At 51.0% G+C, this 21,726-nt stretch overlaps 9 protein-coding genes across 9 annotated transcripts; 8 read left to right on the top strand and 1 right to left on the bottom strand.

The window, feature by feature from the left end:
• Positions 1-2,079: 2,079 nt before the first annotated feature.
• On the top strand, positions 2,080-3,629 carry MYCFIDRAFT_97758 (uncharacterized protein; the record flags this gene model as incomplete). Its single annotated transcript, XM_007933259.1, has 2 exons — positions 2,080-2,991; positions 3,042-3,629. Coding segments are annotated over 2 exons (1,500 nt in total), but the record flags the coding sequence as incomplete, so codon positions are not given.
• Positions 3,630-4,508: 879 nt separating this feature from the next.
• On the top strand, positions 4,509-8,601 carry MYCFIDRAFT_84301 (uncharacterized protein; the record flags this gene model as incomplete). The annotated part of the gene is made up of 5 exons (XM_007933258.1): positions 4,509-6,009; positions 6,363-6,434; positions 6,803-7,610; positions 7,662-7,741; positions 7,859-8,601. 5 exons carry the CDS (start codon positions 4,509-4,511, stop codon positions 8,599-8,601), a joined length of 3,204 nt encoding a protein of 1,067 aa, XP_007931449.1.
• An 863-nt stretch (positions 8,602-9,464) lies between these two features.
• MYCFIDRAFT_84302 (uncharacterized protein) lies at positions 9,465-10,787 on the top strand (the record flags this gene model as incomplete). Its single annotated transcript, XM_007933257.1, has 2 exons — positions 9,465-10,469; positions 10,608-10,787. 2 exons carry the CDS (start codon positions 9,465-9,467, stop codon positions 10,785-10,787), a joined length of 1,185 nt encoding a protein of 394 aa, XP_007931448.1.
• A 524-nt stretch (positions 10,788-11,311) lies between these two features.
• MYCFIDRAFT_44875 (uncharacterized protein) lies at positions 11,312-12,644 on the top strand (the record flags this gene model as incomplete). Its single annotated transcript, XM_007933080.1, has 3 exons — positions 11,312-11,801; positions 11,860-12,339; positions 12,397-12,644. The coding sequence occupies 3 exons, from the start codon at positions 11,312-11,314 to the stop codon at positions 12,642-12,644; spliced, it is 1,218 nt and encodes a 405-aa protein (XP_007931271.1).
• Positions 12,645-12,738: 94 nt separating this feature from the next.
• Positions 12,739-14,579, bottom strand: MYCFIDRAFT_200118 (uncharacterized protein; the record flags this gene model as incomplete). The annotated part of the gene is made up of 2 exons (XM_007933256.1): positions 12,739-14,463; positions 14,538-14,579. 2 exons carry the CDS (start codon positions 14,577-14,579, stop codon positions 12,739-12,741), a joined length of 1,767 nt encoding a protein of 588 aa, XP_007931447.1.
• A 264-nt stretch (positions 14,580-14,843) lies between these two features.
• Positions 14,844-16,370, top strand: MYCFIDRAFT_200117 (uncharacterized protein; the record flags this gene model as incomplete). The annotated part of the gene is made up of 1 exon (XM_007933255.1): positions 14,844-16,370. One exon carries the CDS (start codon positions 14,844-14,846, stop codon positions 16,368-16,370), a length of 1,527 nt encoding a protein of 508 aa, XP_007931446.1.
• Positions 16,371-17,001: 631 nt separating this feature from the next.
• MYCFIDRAFT_191101 (glycoside hydrolase family 5 protein) lies at positions 17,002-18,473 on the top strand (the record flags this gene model as incomplete). Its single annotated transcript, XM_007933254.1, has 2 exons — positions 17,002-17,370; positions 17,430-18,473. 2 exons carry the CDS (start codon positions 17,002-17,004, stop codon positions 18,471-18,473), a joined length of 1,413 nt encoding a protein of 470 aa, XP_007931445.1.
• Positions 18,474-18,908: 435 nt separating this feature from the next.
• MYCFIDRAFT_53904 (uncharacterized protein) lies at positions 18,909-19,509 on the top strand. The gene is made up of 2 exons (XM_007933114.1): positions 18,909-19,129; positions 19,193-19,509. Exons 1-2 carry the CDS (start codon positions 18,982-18,984, stop codon positions 19,318-19,320), a joined length of 276 nt encoding a protein of 91 aa, XP_007931305.1. The 5' UTR covers positions 18,909-18,981; the 3' UTR covers positions 19,321-19,509.
• Positions 19,510-20,100: 591 nt separating this feature from the next.
• MYCFIDRAFT_108978 (uncharacterized protein) lies at positions 20,101-21,561 on the top strand (the record flags this gene model as incomplete). Its single annotated transcript, XM_007933253.1, has 2 exons — positions 20,101-21,033; positions 21,091-21,561. Coding segments are annotated over 2 exons (1,404 nt in total), but the record flags the coding sequence as incomplete, so codon positions are not given.
• Positions 21,562-21,726: the final 165 nt, after the last annotated feature.

Raw genomic sequence — 21,726 nt, 5'->3', positions numbered from 1 at the left:
AGCTTTCTCTAGCGGCGGTAAGGTCCAAATTGGACTATCGATTTAGCGTACTTTAATAGGCGGCGGAGCTTGCGGGACACTTAAAGTTTGTAACTACGTATTAGGTTTATCGAGATTAGGCGATAGGTTAAAGTTCTAGATATTAGAGGCTAAAGGGTTAGTTTGCCCTACCGAGTCGAGACGAGTGTACGACTAAATTACATAGTAAATAGACACGCGGAGGTTGTAGAGGGCACTAGAAAGGTAGACCCCCTACACTTTATTAACGTAGAAGGGCGTCGTTTGTTTGCTCGTAAAGTATATAGGGGTAGGCAAACGAGTTAGTCGAGAGCAGCAATTCACGTTTATCGATAATAACTTTAGCATTTCTAAAGCGACTAGCTTATTAAAATAGCGGATATTCTTAATCGCTGAATTATCTAGGTCCCGTCTCTATAAAGTGCTATACTACGACTAATAGTTATTAAGCTATATAGCTTATTCGATATGAAATATAGTAGTAGTAACGTAACCTGCACCCGCTAGCAACGGTTTAGCTTTAGGCGCTTCGCTAGAATGAGATCTCGAATGGCGCTAAACCTAATATAGTATAGTATAGAAATAGAAGTTACGAGCAGCATATACACGAATTCAACTACGAAGCGCCTAAATAGAGGTAGAGCCGCCTTACGCAGACGCGGAGGCATACTTAGAAACAGCCGAGCATTATCCTAGCTTGTAATAAAATGCCTAATATTAACGTTGCGTAGCTAAGGCGGAGTCTACTCTAGACTAATATTAGTTAAGCACTAGATAATTCTCTAGAGAATCGCGATAGTTAACTAAACTTCCTTAAGGACTGCGCCTAGTTAGCAAATTGTTAGAAAAGGGGAAACTCTAATAGCAATACTTACTAGTCTCTATAAGCTAGAGCTTATTATAACGCGAAGGGTGCCGATTCTTATTTAGATTATTACTACCGCCGCCGCTGCTACTACTACCTATACTACTCGCTATACTCCCTAGGCTAGGGTAAAGAATTATCGCTATAATAAAGTCTCGGCTAGCTATTAGACTTAAAAGGTCTTAGTAAGAATTTAAAATTAAAAATCTAGTAGAGGCTGCTAGTACTTAGAGGATTACTAAAGAGTAGATTGTAAAAGTTTAAGTTGTCTAGTTAAGTTTAAGTGTCTTTTATAGGCGCCTGCTAACCCTATAATTACGACTAAGGATATTACTCTAAAGCAAACCAATTAGCAAACAATATAATATAAGTACGTACAAGTAGTATAGCATATAAAGCTATATATAAAGCAGATATAGTCTAATATCTAAAGGCAGTTAGAAGATAAAGTAAAGCTCTAAGCCTAGATTTGAAGTGTCCAATCTAAATAGTATATTATCTCTACCTAAGGGGGAGTATTATAGTTTAGTTAGATAATATACTAGTTAGCTAATACTATTAGCTAACCTATACTAAGAGGAAGGACACATAATAGGTATATTAACTGCAGTTTCTATAGCAGGCTCCTAATTCTTCTTTGTACAGTTATATAGTTGTCAATCCGATGATTAGTTGCATCCCTAGCACGATTCACAACATTTGACCCCAGCCAAGCGAGCCCGGAATGACTTTATTACATAAGCGCTCGCGAATAGACTTCGCTAGAGCTCCATACCCCTGCTCGACTGCGGCCAAGAAGCAGTACCTATCGTCAATGTCATGTGAAAGTAATCGAGTATCTTGCTGAGCTCCGGCCATGCCATGCTGAGAGTGGCGCCTCAGAGAACACATTCCTGTCGGCGCTACAAGGCCCACGAACTCCGATCCCCGAGGCACGCACAGCGTCATCCCACCCCGCCCCCAGTCGACAACCCAACCCTACCCCCTCCCCCTCCCCCTCCAACCACCCTCGATAAGGCAGCATTCTTCACTTCCAACCTCCATACTGCTGTCAACCCGCCAAAATGGCTGAGCTGGGGAACTCGCCATCGGCACGTCCAGGCTCGGCTGCTGGAAGTGCGAATGTCTTGTCTCCCAAATCATTATCTCCCAGCTTGTCGAAACGCTCACCGGTCATCCGACCCCAAAACATCTCCACCTCCGCCGTATCTTCCACCACCACCACCCCGCTACCCACGCCGCGCAAGGACCCGTCATCGCTGTCTTCTTCGCCTTCGGTCTCGAAACGCTCAAGCTTTGCTGAAAACCTCAACCATCGACCACATCCAGCTTTTCCTAGAGCGCAGCGGACACACTCATTCTCAGGCGCTGCCCTGACGGAACTGCTCATGCATCCTACCAATAAAAGCAATGGGTCAGACCCGCGCTTCAAAGGCCGCGACTGGCGGACCATAGAGATCCACGAGATCGTCGACACGGGAGAAGCACGCTTCGTGGAGCTGGATACTAGCATTGAAGACACGACCAAGCTGCTCATCCGCTCCGGAGCGCCCAATGTCGTACTGGTGAGGGAGTCACATAAGACTAAAACCGCCCTCAGCACATTCGACTTCTCCGACCTCAATGCCTATCTGCTGCTTGTGCTCGGCTTGTCGCAGCCAGACGACGCAGCAGCAGAGCTCGCTGATCGAGCTCGGCGAGGAGATGTCATCCCTCTGAAAGACGTGCAGCATCATCTTGGGCCGAGAGAGGAGCCGGTCATCTTGCCTCACACTGCGACCCTTTCTGCTGCCATGGAAGTTCTGGGGACTGGACACCATAGAGTGGTGATCACAAAAGGGGGCAGCACAGAGGCGATAAGCGTTCTCACTCAGCTAAGACTCGTGAGGTTCTTCTGGGACAATCACGAGAATTTTGCCGCGACTGAGGCATTATACTCAGTAACCCTGAAAGACCTGGATCTTGGAGCGAAAGAAGTGCTTGCCATTAATGGTGACAAGCCAGTCGCGGATGCTTTAAAGCTTATGCACAGCGAAGGTGTCACTTCTTTGCCTGTACTGGACAATCATCGCAATGTGGTGGGCAACATCAGTCATGTCGATGTCCGGGTAAGCTTTGACACTTCATGCGCCTCACTCAATTGCTAACATGTTTTCAGCTACTGACAGACACCTCCGCAATACCGCTCCTGTATTCAACCTGCATTCACTTCATCGGCGTGATCCTTTCGGAACGAGGAATGTACGATGGCAAAGACTCTTATCCAGTGTTTCACGTCACCCCCTTCTCGACACTTGCACACACAGTAGCTAAGCTATGCGCGACCCGCTCTCATCGGATGTGGATCGTCGACGCACCATCACCAAACACAAGCGTTCCTCCATCGCCAGCACCAAAGCATGCTGTTCCTCCGTTCAGCGTCCACACCAACACGAAGTCGGATGATGGTATTCATATCCCACAACACAACACTCCAGCGACAACTCCAGTTCGATCCAACAGCATAAATGAAAGCATGACTCCAGCACCACCTTACACTTCGGCTGTCCCCGGCGTTAGCATCGGTGCGGGACAGCTACCTGGTGCTGCTATGAGCGGAAGACTATCCGGAGTCGTGTCACTGACTGACATTCTGAACCTTTTCGCCAGAGCGAGCGGACTCAAGCCTGGTGATCCGGAGGAGACAAGACGGAAACGAAGGCAGAGTAGCAGCTCCAGCGTCAGGCCAAGTATGGACAGTGTTCGACCAAGTATGGAGGAGCTGTCGAGGAGTGTTGAGCTTGGACGAGCGAACAGTGCAAGCAACAGCAGGGAACGAATCGCGAGATAAGACATCATCACATTTCGTTCAACTCAGCATCTGGGGTTCTCGGAGCACTCGAACCGCAATGACGAGGGTGAACGAGACTCTGCACACGGCGTTTGTTCTTTAGAAGCGTAGGCGTTGGAGGCGTGCTTTGATACGATCATCAAATGAACGACAGTGAATGTCAGAGAAGGACGACTTTCACATGCTTCTGTACCGTTCTGCCAAGCTCTTACCTATGCCAAACTGGGAAAGTGGAGTGCTTATCTCCAGACCTCACTGCCGAGCAAGCGCGGGACACCCGACCACCTGCTGAGTACGACATCAAAGTCAAACAACGTGACCCAGCTCAAGATCCTAAGCAAGAAATTGTATCGCATTATTACTGCCAGCTTAGCGCCTTCCCAATCAATCTTCCGAGTCCTTTCAGCAAGAACAGGCATTCAGTATGGCTACTAGAGGTGAAGCCCTGACGAAAGATCGGCCCTTGCCTTCGAGCGTTCCCCCCAGCATACAGTATGGATCCGATGTTGTCGCCGAGCAGCTCTCCCGTTTGGACATTGACTACATGGCTCTCGTTCCTGGATCTTCGTATCGTGGCCTCCACGACTCGATTGTGAATCTGAAGGGAAATCAAAAGCCAGAGATGCTAATCACACTACATGAGGAACATGCTGTTAGCATTGCTCATGGATATGCCAAAGGTATTTAAATGATGACCGGTCTGTGAACTACTTGCATCAACTAACGTAGACCAAAGTGACCGGCAAGCCAATGGCAGTCGGCTTACATGCCAACGTCGGTCTCATGCATGCCACAATGGCCATCTTCAATGCATTCTGCGACCGCGTTCCAATCTTAATGCTCGGAGCCACAGGTCCATTAGACGCCACAAAACGACGTCCATGGATCGATTGGATCCACACAGCCCAAGACCAAGGCGCTCTCATACGCCCCTACATAAAATTCGACGACCAACCACACTCCCCCCAGGCCGCAATCGAAAGCCTCATCCACGCTTACGTCGCCACAAAAACCAAACCCTCTGCTCCCACATACATATGTCTAGACCACACCCTCCAAGAAACAGAAATCAACGCAAAAGAAATCTCATTCCCCAACCCATCCCGCTACCTCGACGCTGCAACTCACCCTCAAATGCCCAGCAGCGATATAATCCTTCGCATTGAATCCGAATTAAGCGCGAGCAAAAAACCTCTCTTCATGTTCGGTCGCCCTCCTTCTTCCTCATCCTCCAAAAGTCTAATTTCCTGGCAAAAACGCATCCAACTCGCGGAAAAGTTCGACGCCAGAGTTCTCACCGACATAAAACAATCCGCGACTTTCCCAACTCACCACCATCTCCATGTTACACCTCCGGGGATTTTTCTTGAGGAAGAAAGTTGTGAACAAATGAGGGAAGCGGATCTTATTGTTTCTTTTGATTGGGTGGATTTGGCGGGGAGTTTGGGGGCTGCGGGGGTGGATTTGGAGAGTAGGGTGAGGATTGTACATGTTTCGATGGATTCCGGGTTGCATAATGGTTGGAGTAAAGATCATTTTGCGATTCCGCCTGCGGATGTTTTTGTGAATGCGGATGGGGATGGGACTGTGGCTGCGATTCTTGCGGCGACGCATGATTTTCCGGACCGGAGGAGTCTTTGGCATACTGCGGAGCCTTCGGTACAGGAACCTCTCGAGAACCGAAAGGAGAGTTCTGATAACATCTTCATGTCCGATCTCGCACACGCCATATACGCCACAATCCCCCCCGACGAAATCTGCCTCGTGCGCGTCCCACTAGGCTGGTCCGGTCGCGATCTCCGCATTACGCATCCCCTAGGATTCATGGGTATGGACGGCGCAGCAGGGATAGGATCAGGCTGTGGGCAAATCGTCGGAACCTCTCTCGCACTACGCTCCTCTTCCTCAAACCTCCTCCCCATCGGCGTCCTCGGAGACGGAGATTTCCTCATGGGTTCTTCAGCACTCTGGACCGCTGCCAAGTATAAATTACCTTGTTTGGTGATTGTGGCGAATAATGGGAGTTATTATAATGATGAAATGCATCAGGAACGTGTTGCGAGGGTTAGGGGGAGGGAGGTGAGGAATAAGGGGATTGGGATGAGGTTGACGGGGCCGAGGCCGGAGTGTGGGAGGATTGCGGAGGGGTTGGGGTGTGCGGTTGTTAGGGAGGGGAGGGTTGAGGGGAAGGGGGAGTTGGTGGGGGTGATGAGGAGGGCGGTGGAGATGGTTAGGGAGGGGGGCGTTGTGGTTTTGGATGTTGATGTTAAGCCGGATGGGTATGGGGAGGTTGTGAGTAAGTAGGTAGAGGTCGAGGTTGATGGGCTGGACGCCAAGCAAAATGGCCGCTCTTGGCTTGGTGGCAGCACTCGGTGAACTGAAGCACCATTACCAGCTCACTGGTCACTATATTGAATGAATATAAGTTGTGTTTGTAATTTTTGAAATGTGCATTAGGGCCTCCCTGTTGAAAGATCCAAGGCAATATTTGGTTAGTGATCAATGAGCAGGTGGTGTCGTCATCACGTCGTCGAGCTGGACATCGGTTCATCAGCGGGCATGTCGGACGCTCAGCAGGCAACACACGACGCGCATTCGGAGCTGTGCAGTCACGAGATGAGGCTCTGCTGCTTACCACGCACTTGGCAGCGCTGTTCACTTTCCTTGGCCAAGCACGAGGGCGGCCAGTGGATAAGTCTGAGCGATTGGCACGTCACGCCGGTGAGCCTGAGCCAGGTGTCTGCGCAGTGAACAAGCAGATTATTATTGGCACTGCACACTGCTATCAAAAGATGAGGGCTCCCCGCAATAGACATCAATCTGCCTTTTCACCTGCTTGCACCTCACAAGCTTCATGTTTGGTCTCCGTTGCAAGGTGCGGTGTCTGGACAACCTCCCCGGCCTTCTGAAACAGTGACACGTGCAGCAAGTTCACGTGAGCTCAGGCAAAACCAGGCGTACAGCTCTCGGGCGGGGAAATGCAAGTAAGTATCCGCGAAGCAGAGGCAGCTCCCTCTTGTCACAGGCCGTGAGTGTGCGCCAGTGCTTCTACAATCGAGTATCGTATCACTGACTGGAATGTGAAATAGATCAACTCCCGCGATATCTGGATGCACGCTCTGATGCAAAACAGTCCAGGGGTGCAAAGACTACGGTATCTGCCAGAAGCAGCTTCACGCCGTCCCACGCTGGTTCTGTCGGTCCTCCCACCAACATTGCTCGATCGGAAGCTCCATCGACCCCTTTCCACTCCGAGGAATGTGCACGGTTTGCTTTAAGATCTCTTCCTGCTCAGAGCTATCCCCACTTCATCTGTCCCAAGCAAGCGGTCGAAGCATCTCTCTCGTCGAACTCATCTCGCTCGGTCAAGGCAGCCTCTCACTTTGACTACCTGAAGCTGGTAGCGAAGGTCTGCCCACGTGACTACGCAATCTGCTACATATTCAAGTACCTCAGATTTCTCAGTTTCTGCGACCTTGGCATAGCATATGATGTTTGCTCGGAATTGGTAGTAGCATCCGTCTTGGGTGTTGCTCAAGAGCAACTGCTGTACTCGACTTCCGAGTTTTACCAGACTCAAGATCCACCTATCGATTCACCGCACCAGCAACCGCGACCCTCTCATGGAGCTTGTCAAAGCGGTGGCACTCGCAGTCTTGGCTTTCACGGCCTAGGAAAGTCGTTTGGATATGCAAGCTCTGGTCGCGGAACCCTAAAACCGTTTGGGCCTGGACGAGGGCGCCGTGGTCGTGACGACCCACCCAATGGCGTTCCGAGGTCAGAAGAGCGCAAAGCAGGCTCAAGAGGCATGAAATGGATTCCTTGTATCTGTCATATAGCGGAGCCAAGTGTTTATGGCCATGATACAACCAAATACGAGTATATGAGCCAACTAGAGTGAGTAAGGCGGTTTCTAATGCAGGAATATCTTGCTGATCTTTGTCATAGGCGACACCTCAAGAGCCACAACATATACATATGTTGCCACTGCCTTGAGAAGTTCGACGGCAGTGATAAAGCTGAGGCTAGTAAGCGCAAGCAGGACCATGTCTGCTTTAAGCGGTGTAAGAACACTCAATGTCGCAAGAGATGCTTGGTCGGTACAAATCATGATACTGGAGCTGCAGCGTGCACTCGATGCGTAGTCTCTTCAAAACAGCAATGGGAGGCCATCTTCCGGCTTCAGTATCCCGGCAAGCCCATTCCAAATGGCGTCTTCGACGAAGCAGACATCCTCAACCCGTTTGCAGATTTTTCCCAATCTAGTCCTCGGCCTTGGAGCTCACACACTGCGACTATAACATCAATGGACGAAGATACCATACCTAGCGATGAATCCTCCCACACGATGTTTCTCTCCGCATTGAACGGCGAGTCGTCTAATTTAGAAGCTTCTGAACACCGCGACGCACCTAGCAATGCGCCTCTCGTACAGCAAGGCTGGCACTCCGAACGAGGTTCTATCATCGACCAAATGGACTACGTTCAGAGTCTTGCCACTTCTGACGCGAACTCTGATCAAAGCATGGGCCGGGCTCTCCACGCTCCGCAGAACCAGGCCTCACCATCTACTGAAACTGCTGCACCTGGACTGCCTACTGTTGCTTTGAACGAGCAGAGTCTTTTTGGTCCGTTCGCAGACAATGTCGATCCACGGGAACTCACCCGCTCCCTAGCACATGATGCAGCTGAGGATGTGCGTTTGTTCAGCAACGAGCCAGTGCTGCAGTCAACAGTGACGAATCTTACACAAGCTGTGCAAATTGCGAGGCTCACGGAAGAAGTGCGGCAGCTTCGTCAAGAGCAGACAAGGCTTTTCCAAATGATGCATGCACTGCAAGCAGCCTTTCCCGGTATACCTTTCCTTCATCAAGGTCTGGCATGCTAGCAGAACTTGGCAGCTTTCACAGTAAGCTGCAAAATGTTTCAAAGCGTTCACGACAGCGTACATCCGTTACCTTAAGCGGTATGCTTTCCATTAGGTATGAGTTCGTGCCAGCCAGTCATAAGGAGGATAGCAAGCTCTCATTCGTGCAGCGAAATGTCACCGTCGCGCGGCAAACTTGGCAGCCACCTTCTTATGATCTGCCAGTCGGCAACATGTTGTCCACGTCTTTCGAGATTAAGCGATCGAGAGTTGATAGGTAATGGAACCCCGTGCCTCCACAGCCGCGAGGCCGCACCATTCATCTGAAGCCTGCTGACCAGGCCTCAGGCACTAATGCAGTTTGAGCACTGCGCACTGCGCAAATGAGCAAGTTTGGGCCAGGCTTCACTATCACGATCACCAGGTTCTTCCGTTTCATCCTCTCTGGATCCTCTCTGGACCGTTCATGCACCTAGGCGCCCTGCCTGACGTAGCTCCTACATGATACTCGTCTCCTCTCACCCTCACCGGCTGTCCACGTATCTCTCTGCACCGCCATCGTATTTGCATATTGCACGATGTCTGCATATATGATAAGACACGACGACGTTTCCACCTCTGATGGTACGTACCATCGATTTAACCTCGACATCGGAATTCTGACCCTCAATACACAAGACACCGAAGATGAAAAATATGTGGAAAGGGCCAAAGTTCGGCCCTGCTTGCGGGTCCCACGACATGGTTCTTTCACGGTCCGCAGGCTAGCGACGATTGACACCGACGACCAAAGAACAGTCATACTAGTATCGATGAGATACCGCAGCCTCAGGACGGTCGAAGACGAGTATGACGTTGCTTCCGAAGACGAGGAACTACAAATCATGGCGGCGCAATGGACGCGGTGCCTCGTGCTCAGTCCGTCTAGTTTTTCCAGAGATGTGTGGAGCAACCATCACATCAATACTGGAATCGGAGAACTTGGGACTTCAAGGTTCTTGCAGCCTCCAGCAATACAAAGCAGATTTGCAGCAACTCGATCATTCTTGCCTCAAGTCGACTTCAGAGCGCATGCTCAAGCGTCATATCAACGACAGAACAATGGACGCATGGTCTCAGAGGGCCACGGTGACCAATCAACCGATCGAAGACCGAGGGATGAAGTTCCCTCGTCAGTGATTCCCGCCAAACGCTTACCAGATGGATTGTCAAAGATCAACGGAAAGCTTAGCAAGTACGGTGGAGAAGAGGACGAGCTTCTCAAAAAGCGGTCGCCAAAGCACGGCAAGGCTTCCGGCGAAAATATCGAGAACAAAATCCCATGCATATGTTTCATGACAGGCAATCCGGAGTATCGGAAATGCACGAAGCGACACAAATATCTAAGTCATCTGGCACGGCATCTTCATAGCCATGATGTATACATATGTCAGATGTGCTTTAGCAAATTCGATGGCGAAGGGAAGGAAGAGAACCTGCGAAAGAAGCAGACACATCACTGTGTAAAGTTTTGTAATGATGGGAACTGCAAGCGTCACTGTGCGGAGAGGGACAAGGCTTTATTCACTGACAACACTTGCAAGCATCTTGTCAAGTGGCAAGATCGCTGGATTGAGCTGTTTCAGACTCAATTCCCTGGAGTCGTCCTTCCACGACTTGGAACGATGGACAGCTCCACGCCCGATATAAGATCTAGGCAGAATTCCGCCTCGACGCAAATTGGCATTTCCGACAGCCAATATCAGGCCATTGAGCCTACAGGGAGAACTAGAATCTTCACTCGTCAGAATGGTGACGGATCTCAGCCAACAGATGAGGATCAAAAGAACAGCACACACGCTGATTCCGGGAGAACACATCTTTCGAATGAGCGGAGAGGTGTCCAGCCCGTAAGCACGCCAATGCCCCACCTCCATGAATCTAGTCGATCCGTCACAATACCAGAGCATTCACATTCCCTTCCCGACACAAATAGCACCAACACAATCAACTTTCCCCCTTTCGACAATTATGTGGCATCCGAACAGGACTCGGCTCAAAACTCGATGCCCACGAATTCGGCATCGAAGAAAGTCCCAACTGCGGATCTCCAAATCCTTGCGGACCGCGTGCATTCTTTGGAATCTGCTCTCGATCGATCTCTGGGTCGAGAGAAGGGACTTTTGTTGGAATTGACGGAGTTGAAAAGGGGGATTTCAAAGATTTGAAGGTTGTGAATGGGGAATGGGAATGGTTGGCTGTGGGAGTTGACTTGATGAAGGGGTGGGAGTTTTGTCGGAGGTTGTGGGAATGGGATTTAGGGTTTTGAGGAGTGGATTATAGGTTGCGTTACGTTGATCTCTCGTCATTGGAAGATGCCTTCCTTAGACTGTAAGTGAGAAAAAGAGACGAGACGGGGTAGTTGACCTGCTCCCGAAGTGCGCTCTTGGCAGTTGAGAGAAAAATGTACGCTCCTTACTGCTCCGAGCAAGCTACATCGGATTCGTATCATGCTTTCTTTCTTCCAAAGGGGAGAATGAATTCTGTGACTCGGACTCGTCAGGAGCTCGTACGAGACTGAGAAGATTGGGTTACGGATTGAAGAAATATAGACGGACTTAAGCACGGTGATATAACGGCGTTACCAGCACCATTCGCTCGATCTATCTATGACAGCCTCGTGGCGTTCCGCGCATAAATATACAAAAAGTTCACATCCTCTCAATGGGATACGCCAGGCCACCCTCAAACCATGACTTCCTGCACGAAACTCAACATCGCCATAATCGGGTCCGGCCTGGCTGGGTTGACCGCTGCCAGAGTGCTTCGAGAACAGCACAACGTCACCGTTTACGAACGAGGCGATGCCAATACAGCGACTGGAGGGCAAGGAATCATCCTGGCGTCGAATGGCGTCAACATGCTGACGCTTCTGAGCTATAACGCAAGCAAGGCTGGAGCAGTACCTGTGCAAGGCCTGACGACTTATAGCAAAGATGGCACATTGCTAAAAGATGTCGGGATGGATTTGGAACCACGGTATGGGGCTGATTGTCAGGCGATGAAGAGATCGGATTTTAGAGATGAGCTGTATAGACTGGCCACTGCACCGTCCGTCGAGATTGGGATTGGTGGTGATCCTGCACGGGTCGTTCTTAATACACCGGTTGTCGGGCTTGATCCAGAGAAAGGTATTATCGAATTACACGATGGGACTAAAGTCTCAGCAGATGCGGTCATCAGTGAGTCCTAGGCATGTCGGCTCGAGATTTTCTCCCCCTCTGACATAGATGCTTTCAGTCGCCGACGGTGTGCATTCTCGTCTTCGAAGCACCATCATCCAAGACCCTTCCCTCACAGCCAAGAAAACAGGCCTGACTTGCTACCGCATCGCCGTACCAATCTCCTCCGTTCCAACTCCACACCCACGCTGGACATCCCACTGCAATCGCTCTTCGATTTTCTATGCCGGGGACGACACACCTCGAGTCATAACAGCCTATCCAATCCGCAATGCGACAATGTTTAATCTCTCATGTATTCTTCGAACGGAAGTCTCTACCAAAGCTACCACGGAGTCCTGGCATGTTGACGGTGATAGGGAGAAAATGCTGGAAGCGTTTCAAGACTTTGATCCAATGGTGGTCAAAGTCTTGAAGGCGGCGACAGATGTCAAAGTCTGGGAGCTGCAGGACCTGGAACCTTTGAGTACTTGGACGCGAGGCCGGGCGATTCTGATTGGGGATGCGGCGCATGCTATGACTCCGATGCAAGGGCAGGGTGAGATATCCCCCGTGGAGAACTACGGAATTTTGACGCTGACGTGTAGAATTTTAGGTGCCAATATGGCGATCGAAGACGCCGAAGCGTTTCGATTGTTGAATGCTCCCGGTGTGACGAGTGAGGATGTGCCAGAAATTTTCAACACGATGGATGGCGTGCGAAGACCGAGAGTCGCGCGAGTTCTGGCTGAGACGAGGAAGAGTCATTCGACCACCGGGGTTGCGGAAAGGGTGGTCCAGAATATGGATTTCATTTACGGGTACAAGGGAATCCATCATGCTCTCGCAGGAATAAATCCTTGACATTTGCAGCCAGCTAGACGTTGGAACTGAGCCGTAGTCGAACGCAATCATACTTTGTCTCTCCTCTCGGCATTCATCCTTTTTGAACTGCGGACTACCGAACATCCTTCGCCATGGGAGGGTGTCTTAATCTCCAGATCGCTCCTTCGATGCCAACATCTGCTCTACGATTCACCCACGGTCGGTCTTCATCCATTGCGTCATCGCCAGCAAAGAGGTCCTCCTGATAAGCCCAGTCGGGAGAATCGAAGCTGCCTCGCACAAGCACAATTGAGGAGTTCCTATCAATCCCGACCAAGTCTCTTTCTGCGATAGGAGTGAGTAGCTGCAACACCTTGTTGTCCTTGTCGATAGCTTGCACCAGTGCCAAGCCTATGCAATGGCTATTCCCAGGGTCAAGAGCAGGAGTGTGGCCCGTGTTGTTGGGTGGTATGTATGGAAGGTTCTCCTCGAGTGTGTATGCAATGTCATTCGTGGTCAAACAATCAGAATCTTCTAGGACGACCACGGCAACTACAGCGCCTTCGACCGTCTCAGCGAGGAAGTCTGGATGAGGTGCCTGACCGTAAGAAAGAATAGCCCTGACGCCTGCAACTTCGACTGAATAGGGCAGTGCCAGATGACGCATGGAGCTGAGAGGCTTGGATATCCATTTGGCGTTGGTACTTGTCGGTTTGTGGTGAAAGTAGGCCATAGTCTGCATCGCACGCAGCTCTGCGGGGGATCGCATGCCAGGCTGACGCTGACGTCGTGGAACGCGATGAACTTGGTTCGATACAAGTGCTGACAATGACTCCACAACATCATCATCGATAGGCTCTAGAAAAACGATGTCCGAGATCAAAAGAGCTGTTGTCAAACTCGACAAAACATCTGCTCCAAGTCCACTCACCCATCCACAGCTGTTCACGACCAATGGAACGTCTCTGGGAGCACGTCGAACAAGGTCGGAGGCACATTGGAGGTAGTGCTCAGGATCATCCTTGAAAGTCGTCGCAGCTAGTGTGTGAGATCGTACTACACGGAAAGTTCTCGACTGGATGGAAGCTGGATGTGTGAAAGCAGGTCCGAGAATAGGTGCTCTCACTTCGACCAAAGATAGCTGGCCGGGAGGTCCAAATTCTGGTTGACCGGGATCAAGGTCAAGATAAAGGCATTTCTGAATCCCGGCTTTACTAGTTATCATGTTGCATACCAGCCGATTGAAAGTCGACTTGCCGGAAGACTTCGGTCCGACAGCCATGGTCCTCACGGCAGGGCTCGAGTCGAGCTTTGCGCTGAGTCTTGACAGCACTTTCTTTACTTGTTCATCCGTATCGAGCGGTGTCAAGGCGCGATTGAGAGGATCGTCGGCAGTGCTCGAGAGAAGCACGAAAGACCGGCCCTTTGCATCGTCTCTTGCAAAAATGCTGCGAAACATTGGACTAAGGCGCTCAAGTTGGGACAGCCCCCGGGTTGCACAAGAAGTGAGAAGGATAACAGTGCCATCTCTCTTCGCCGTGATCGTCGGCAAAGCTGATGTGCTTGGAGCGTAGACTTTCTGAGACCCCAGGCCAGAGTGCAGCATTGCGCCGTAGATTGTGACCACACCCTGAGGCACCTCCAGATCATATTCTCCCACGAGCACGACAGTCTCTTCGGGTTTGAGCCTTAGCTTGAGTCGATGCTGATCATCTTCGAGGACATTTCCTTTCCCTCGTGTGAAGGTCGATACGGCCACGGCAGGTCTTGGCGGTACGGCCACATGGTCCACATCTGATGAGAATCCCGCAGGAGTCACATTGCCACTGGATCGTCCGCCGCAGGGTGCATTCGCGGTCTTTGTGGCTAGACATTCCGCGTTCTCGTCTCCTTCTGAGCCTTCTATTTCAATATCGGGTTGCGTTGTCTTACGAGCTGCGGCGAATGCACTGAGCTGCGGCGCAGAGATGCCATCACTACTGAATAGATTCTTCTCTGAAATGGCGTCAATCTTCGGCCTTCCAAATGCCTCTCGTGCTTTTCTCTTGTGGGCCATGTTGTCGTTTCAAAGAGGACGTAGGTAGGAAGAGATGTGCAGCTTTGGCGGACCGAGCGCCGGCGCCAAAAATTTCCAGGATCCGAAGCGAAAGAAGATTGAAGATTGATCTTTGCGACTTTTGATCCCGTCGATGGACCACGACCCAGCACAATATCTGCTTGGGGCGCTGCAGGGCAACAATGGGCAAGGAAAAGGCTCAGAAGGTGACAAAAAAGAAGGATGAAGGAAAGAAGAGCAAGAAAGCTGCCAAGTCTGCAAGCAAAGAATCTGCCTTGAGCGCGCAACGTGTTGTGGAGTCTGAGAGCGAGCAAGAAGCAAAGGTCGCAAAAGCAGAGAAGAAAACGAAGAAGAGTGAGGCCAAATCGCCGAAGAAAACCAAGGCCGCCGCTGCTCCACCGCCGCCGCCGCCCAAAGCGCCCACGCCGAGCGAGAGCAGCGATGAAGAGGAGACCGATTCCGACGAGGAAATGCCAGATGCGCCGATTGTGCCGAGAAAGCCAGAGTCAATCCCACCAAAGATCAACGGCATCAAGCGGAAGGCGGAAAATGAAAGCAGTCTGCGCGAATCTACAAAGCTTGAAGCAAAGCGAGTAAAGACTGCTGCAGCGCAAGAAGATGCTAAAGATTCGTCTGATGAGGAAGAGACAGATTCAGAAAGCAGTGAAGAAGTCGAAGCGGAGAGGGTGTCAACAATAGCACCCAAACCTCCTGCTGCTACAGCCAAAGCGAAGCTTACGAAGCCGGCTACACCTGTTCAAGCAGAGGACAAGGATAGCGACTCCTCAGATGAGTCTTCAGATGAGCAGGAGACAGACTCAGAAGAGGAGAATAAACGCGATGAGGGCAACGCGGCTGCACACAAGCCTGGAGCTGCTATGGCGCGGACAGAGGCTGTGCCTGTGAAGCCGTACAAGCCGCCTCCAGGGTATTCTGCAAGCTCGATCGCCAAGTCGATGCTTCCTGCAGGACCTATGACCGGCAAGCAAGTATGGACGATTACTACACCATCTAATGTGCCTATAACATCAATCAAAGAACTGGCGCTTGATTCGACGCACACTGGCCTGCCTGTGCTCGAGCACAACGGCACAAGCTACATTCTGAGCGAAGACAGAGGTGTTGAATCCGACACAGCAGTGATTCCGACTGCACATGGCTACGATCCCGCTCCTCAACGGATCGCTATGAAGCTGGTCTTGCAACGCAAAGTTGATTTGCCCAACTTGAGCGCGAAGCGAGCTGACACTTCTACGGGGAGTAAAGCAGCAGCGAATATCGCGAGGCCGGCAGTGTCAACAGCTCGTCCGCAGCCAAAAGGGATGAGAATGAGATACAAACCTCCAGGCTTCGGCGCGGGTGATCCAGGGCTTGGCTCTGATACAGACGAGGAGGCCTCACGACCCTCCAAGAAAGACAAATCGCTCCAGTTCCCGAAAGCACTCGGTGCTCATGGCGCTTCTGATAAGCCTGACGCAGAGACACCGAAGGTGAAGAAGTCTAATAAGAAGAAAGAGAAGATTGAAGATGTCGACATGGTGAATGGCCATGAACCTGCGCCGCCGTCGGAGTTGAGGCTGTCGAAGTCTGTTTCGAAAGAGTCGGTGGAGAGAGCGAGCTCGAAGGATGGTCTCAGCAAGGAAGAGAGGAGGAAGCGCAGGGAAGAGAAGCGAGCGAAGAAAGAAGCCAGGATCAAGTCGACCACCTAGATCATGTCGTTACACCAGATTGTAAACATTGCATGTACAAAACTTCCACAACAGGCTGAGGCTGCGTGTAGCGCGTTCGGCAACGCCATGCCACCGCAGTCTCTCGCGGAATCTCCGACTGCCTGGATCCGGGTCGTGGTCATTGAGACCGCCGAAAGTATCATCGATCTAACATGGGTCCACGACAGATTGTTGCTCTCTCGAAAGGAGGCACGAGGCAACGAGGCAAAAAAAAAAGTCGCCACAAAAGATCTCGGCACGGATCGCGTTCTAGCCACGCGACGTGGCTTGCTAAGGTTTATTGGCGCTTAGGGCTTTTCGGCACAATCCGGGCACAACGCTCAACTTGGACTCGATTTCCGCTTTACGCACTCAGGCCAAGCTACTTTCGACTTCGCCTTCTCCTTTAGCGCTACACTATCTATGTAGTCCATCAGATGGCCTGGAAAATTTGGGTATCTCGACTCAACCTGCAAGCCATCGCCGCCCATGTCCGGCATGGCGATGGGGCATGTGTGTAAAAGCAATAGCTGAGTGCTTGGTATATAATTATCACAAGCTCGCTCGTTGCGCATTGTGTAGGCCATCAAACTCCCATTCCTTGCATCTGTATACATTCGTTTCACCCATCATGCATTTCACTCCTCCGATCCTCCTTGGTCTTGCCACCTCATCACACGCTGTCCCGGTTCCCAGCTTGTTCGGAGACCTCATCACTTCTATCATCGGTGGTGTTGAGAATGCCGTCACTACTGTCACCTCCGCAGTCACTTCACCAGACAGGTTGGCATCTGCAGTCGCCAAACTTGGCGTGACTCTCCAGACCAACGCCGCAAGCCATGGAAGCATTTTCAGCTGCAATCAAATCGCGTTTGGCCAAGTCGACAGCTTGATCAACAAGATCGCACACTCCATCACCTGGCCAAAGCAAAAGAAGAACTTCGTCAATTGGAAGACCTACAAAGCCAATGGTGTCAACTTCGGTGCATGGCTCGAGCAGGTAAGAATAGCTTTTCTCGTAGCTGGAAAGTGGTTTCTAACGACACGCTTTCAAATTAGGAAAACAATTACGATCTTGACTGGTGGGCAGCCAATATCGGCCCAAACTATCCAGATGAATGGACTTGGTGTGGTGCCGTTGGCTTCAAGGTCTGCGGACCTAAGCTTGATGCTCGCTATGCTTCCTTCATCACCAAAGCAGACATCGACAAGCTAGGCAAACTTGGCATCAACACTCTTCGCATCCCAACCACCTACGCGGCATGGGTGAAGGTGCCAGGAAGCCAGCTCTACACTGGCTCCCAGCAAGCCCACTTGCGAGCGATCACGAATTACGCGATCGACACTTACAATATGCACATCATCATCGGCCTGCACTCTCTCCCCGGCGGTGTCAACACGCTCGGAATCGGCGAGGCTTTTGGGCGTAGCGCCTGGTTCTTCAACGCCACGAACCTCGACTACTCCTTCCGCGCCATTGACTCCATTCTCTCCTTCATTTCCACATCTGGCCGCACATATGCCTTCACAATCGCACCCATCAACGAGCCATCAGACAACTTCGCCGGCTTCGCAACACCTTCTGGTCTCACCACTAACGGCACGAACTGGATCAACACTTACATGCAAGGTGTCCTCTCCCGCATCGCGAAGGTCGACAAGCGCATCCCACTCATGCTGCAGGATGCTTTTTTCTCGGAAGAATACTGGTCACCGTTCTACCCAGCCAACACAAACCTCGTCATCGACAGCCACATCTACTTCTTCGCCGCCGCAGGAGCTTACTCGCAATACGTCGCTCCAGCGGTCTGCGGACAGGCCAAGTACATTGGACAAGGAGATGGCAAATTTCCGGTCTTCATCGGCGAGTGGAGTCTGCAGACACTCTACAACAACACTTTGAGCTATAGGAAGACGCTGTATGATACTCAGGTGTACGCTTACCAGGAGTATGCGAGTGGAAGTGCTTTCTGGAACTATAAGATGTTGAATGATCAGGATGCTGTGGATGGTGAGGGCATGTTGCAGGATTACTGGAGCTGGAGTCGTTTGGCTGATGCTGGTATCCCCAGTGCGAAGGGTGTTAATGGGAGCTGCTGCTAGAGACGAGAGGAAGGAAATTTATGGATTTATGACCGACATGGACCTGCAAACCGAATAGATCATGTGTATACGAGAGGTAATAACGAAATTAAATTGACAGAACGCAACGAATCGCTCTCTGTTTTGCCAAAGCATGACTTCCTGCTAGTATTCGACGTTCAGCTTGACGTGCTGGAGCGTGGTGAGGTGAGGTCAGCAGAATATCAAGTTGAGACGCTGTTCAATGCGGTTGTTGTTCACCCTCGCCATGTGCATCATCATTGTGCACGCTCTGTGGTTTGTGGAGTGCCTTCCGAGGAAGTTCTAGCGGTTCCAAAAATGGGAAGAAGCTGGACCAAGCTCCAGCCGCCGACGATCATCACAATGACGTTCAACGGCAGGCAGTCACGAGTGACCCATTCTCCCTTTGACAGCCATTATTCCTGCACTCAATCCCAACACTCGACACACGCAGAACCCGAGTACCTACCACAAGTACCTCAAAACTCCCCCAACAAACTCCAACACAATGTTCCGCCAACACCTCGCCCGCAACGTCCGCCTCTTCAGCACCTCGGTGCGCGTCCAGAAGGGTCCAGTCGAAGCTGCAAAAGACGGCTTGAAGACCGTCGACAAGAGCGTATCGCAGACGATTGTCAAGGGAATTGAGAAGGGCGGTAAGTTACGCGGCTACACCAAACTCCGGCACAATTGCACATCGTTACTAACGACATTGACAGAGGAGGCCGCCGCAGCAGCAAAGAAGGCAGCAGGCGCCGGAGCAAAGGAGGCGGAGCGAAAGGCTGAGGATGTGAAGGATAAGGCTCAGGATGTGGCCAATGATGCGAAGAAGTCGACCAAGTTGTAGGAAGGTAGAAGCATGGTCAAGCATGAGGGGCATGAATATGAAAACAGGGATCGGGAGAGGTGGGATTGATGTCCTCTGCTGCTGTTGCCGAGGATCATCATGACCATTGCGTAGAGAGATCCTGATATACGATGGCCTTGTGTATTGTAGCAACAGCATTGATGAAATGTGATGCGTGGACGATGTTGTAATCCTTGTCAGACGCCTGGACGGCGCCTGGTGACCCTGGCCCTGGCCCTGGTCCTTGCTCAACGCTTGTTGAGGCTGAAGATGACATCCTGGTCATAAGCGCTTCTCACTCGCACTGTTGATGCGTACATTTATTGCGGCTGGAATTGGCAATAGCAATAACTGACAGACACAACACTCGCTGTCAATGCACGAAGAGCTCCCAGCTTTCCCCTCCCCCAGATCTCGAGCTCCAGTCCTGCCGATGACAAACGTGGCACAGAAGCATGGCTACACGACTTCAGCCCCAATCTGAACATTGAAAATAGCTGAGGATACAATAGCCAAGAACGATTCGGTCAGCACGCACACTGAAGCGGTATACCGAGTATCTTGGCAAGCGAGGAGGATGCACGGCTGAAGCATTCAGGCTGGGCAGGGCATTGTAGAAAATAGAGGAAGGAAGATGGAGATACTCCATTTGTTGTCCCTTCATTTGTACTGCATTATTGAAGAGCTGCGACAATGAGGGTAAAAGAATCGATTTCTACTGCACTGGCATTCGGTGAAGTCTGGGTGTTTGGATATCAAGAGCAGGCCCATAGCTTTGGCGACCAATTGACCGTGTCGACTACATCTGGACGAATGCACGGCAAGATCGGAGACACATACCCAAGCGTACGGCAGTTCTTAGGCATCCCATACGCTCAGCCGCCGCTCGGAGATTTGAGATGGGCTGCTCCGGAGCCCTTATGGCAGCCAGATGCTCGCATCGCAGCGACAGAATACACTCCGCAATGTATGCAGGTAGCTGGAGATGCTCCGACCATCTACAACCAGGAGCTCGCGGACCCCAAGAACCAAGAATTTCTAGAAGAAATAGGCGTGTCTGAAGATTGTCTGACCTTGTCTGTATATGCGCCCTCCGTCAACAGGACCAAGAGTGAGTCCCTGCCAGTTTTGATCTGGGTTCACGGCGGCGGATGGCAAGGAGGTGGCGAATCCTTGGGACAGATTCCAACGCAATGGATTGATCGAACTCCGACCCATATCGTGGTCAAGATCAAGTACAGACTCAACATCTTTGGCTTCCCAGGCGGAGTGAGAGCCCTCAAAGACTGGAATCTCGGGTACCTGGACCAACGTCTCGCTGTGGAGTGGGTGAGGGATAACATTGCAGCATTTGGCGGTGATCCCTCGCGAATCACTCTATGGGGTGAATCTGCTGGAGCAGGATCTGTGGATGCTCATACATATGCTTGGCCGAAGGATCCTATTGCCAAAGGTGTTATCCAAGCTTCGAATCCGCCAATAATCGCGACTTGGGGTGACAGGACCGGCATGAACTTTTCTGGTGTCGCTGCAAATCTTGGCTGCCATGGTGAAGACCAGCTTGCTTGTATGCGTAAAGTGCCCGCGATGGATATTGCAAACGCCCTCCCAGAACCGGGTAATTCGGCCGCTCTGTTCTACCCTACAGTAGATGACAAAGTTGTCTTTGCCAATAGGTCTGAGCGAATTCTTTCTGGAAAAATCGCTAAGATCGTGAGTCTTGATCAAGTCATTCTCTTCTTCTCCAAAACCTGATCTTCCTCTTCATAGCCCACCATCATCGGAACGAACAAAAATGAAGGAATCGGAAACATCGCTTACGACCTCAACGGCGCCAACCAAACCGCAGCTCACGAGATGCTACTCACAGCATTCTTCTGTCCTATCACAGCCATCATCAAGGCCAGACAAAAGTCCAACCTGCTCACATATCGATTTCTCTACTCCGGCAACTTCACCAATCTTTCCCCAAAGCCTTGGATGGGCGCGTACCACGGTGCGGAGATTTCGATGCTTTTCGGCACGCATCCCAACTTTCGCGGGAACAGTACGAAATTACAGTACGAGACCAGTCATGCTATGCAGGATGCTTGGGTTGCGTTTGCGAGAGATCCGGGCCGTGGGTTGGAGCGGGAAGATTGGAAGTCTTATGACGACTTGGGTGAAGGTAGTGTGAGGGATTTTGGGGATGGGGTTGCTGTGAGGAATGTTAGTGTTGCTGGGATTGAGGGGGAATGTGATGATTATAGTTGATAGACGGGAATTTTTATGGCCATGTGGAAAGATTGAGCATTTTGTTTGGAATTCGCCTTGATGAATGATAGAATACCGTATGCCCCGAGCTTTCCCCTGACTCTCCCGAACATCCGATACTTTCAAGCACTCGTAGCAACTTCATCTTTGCAA

The sequence above is a fragment of the Pseudocercospora fijiensis genome, assembly GCF_000340215.1.
Source record: "Pseudocercospora fijiensis CIRAD86 unplaced genomic scaffold MYCFIscaffold_10, whole genome shotgun sequence".
Lineage (NCBI taxonomy): Eukaryota > Fungi > Ascomycota > Dothideomycetes > Mycosphaerellales > Mycosphaerellaceae > Pseudocercospora > Pseudocercospora fijiensis.
Note: the sequence above shows the minus strand (reverse complement) of the source record. Positions and strands in the feature narration are given on the sequence as shown.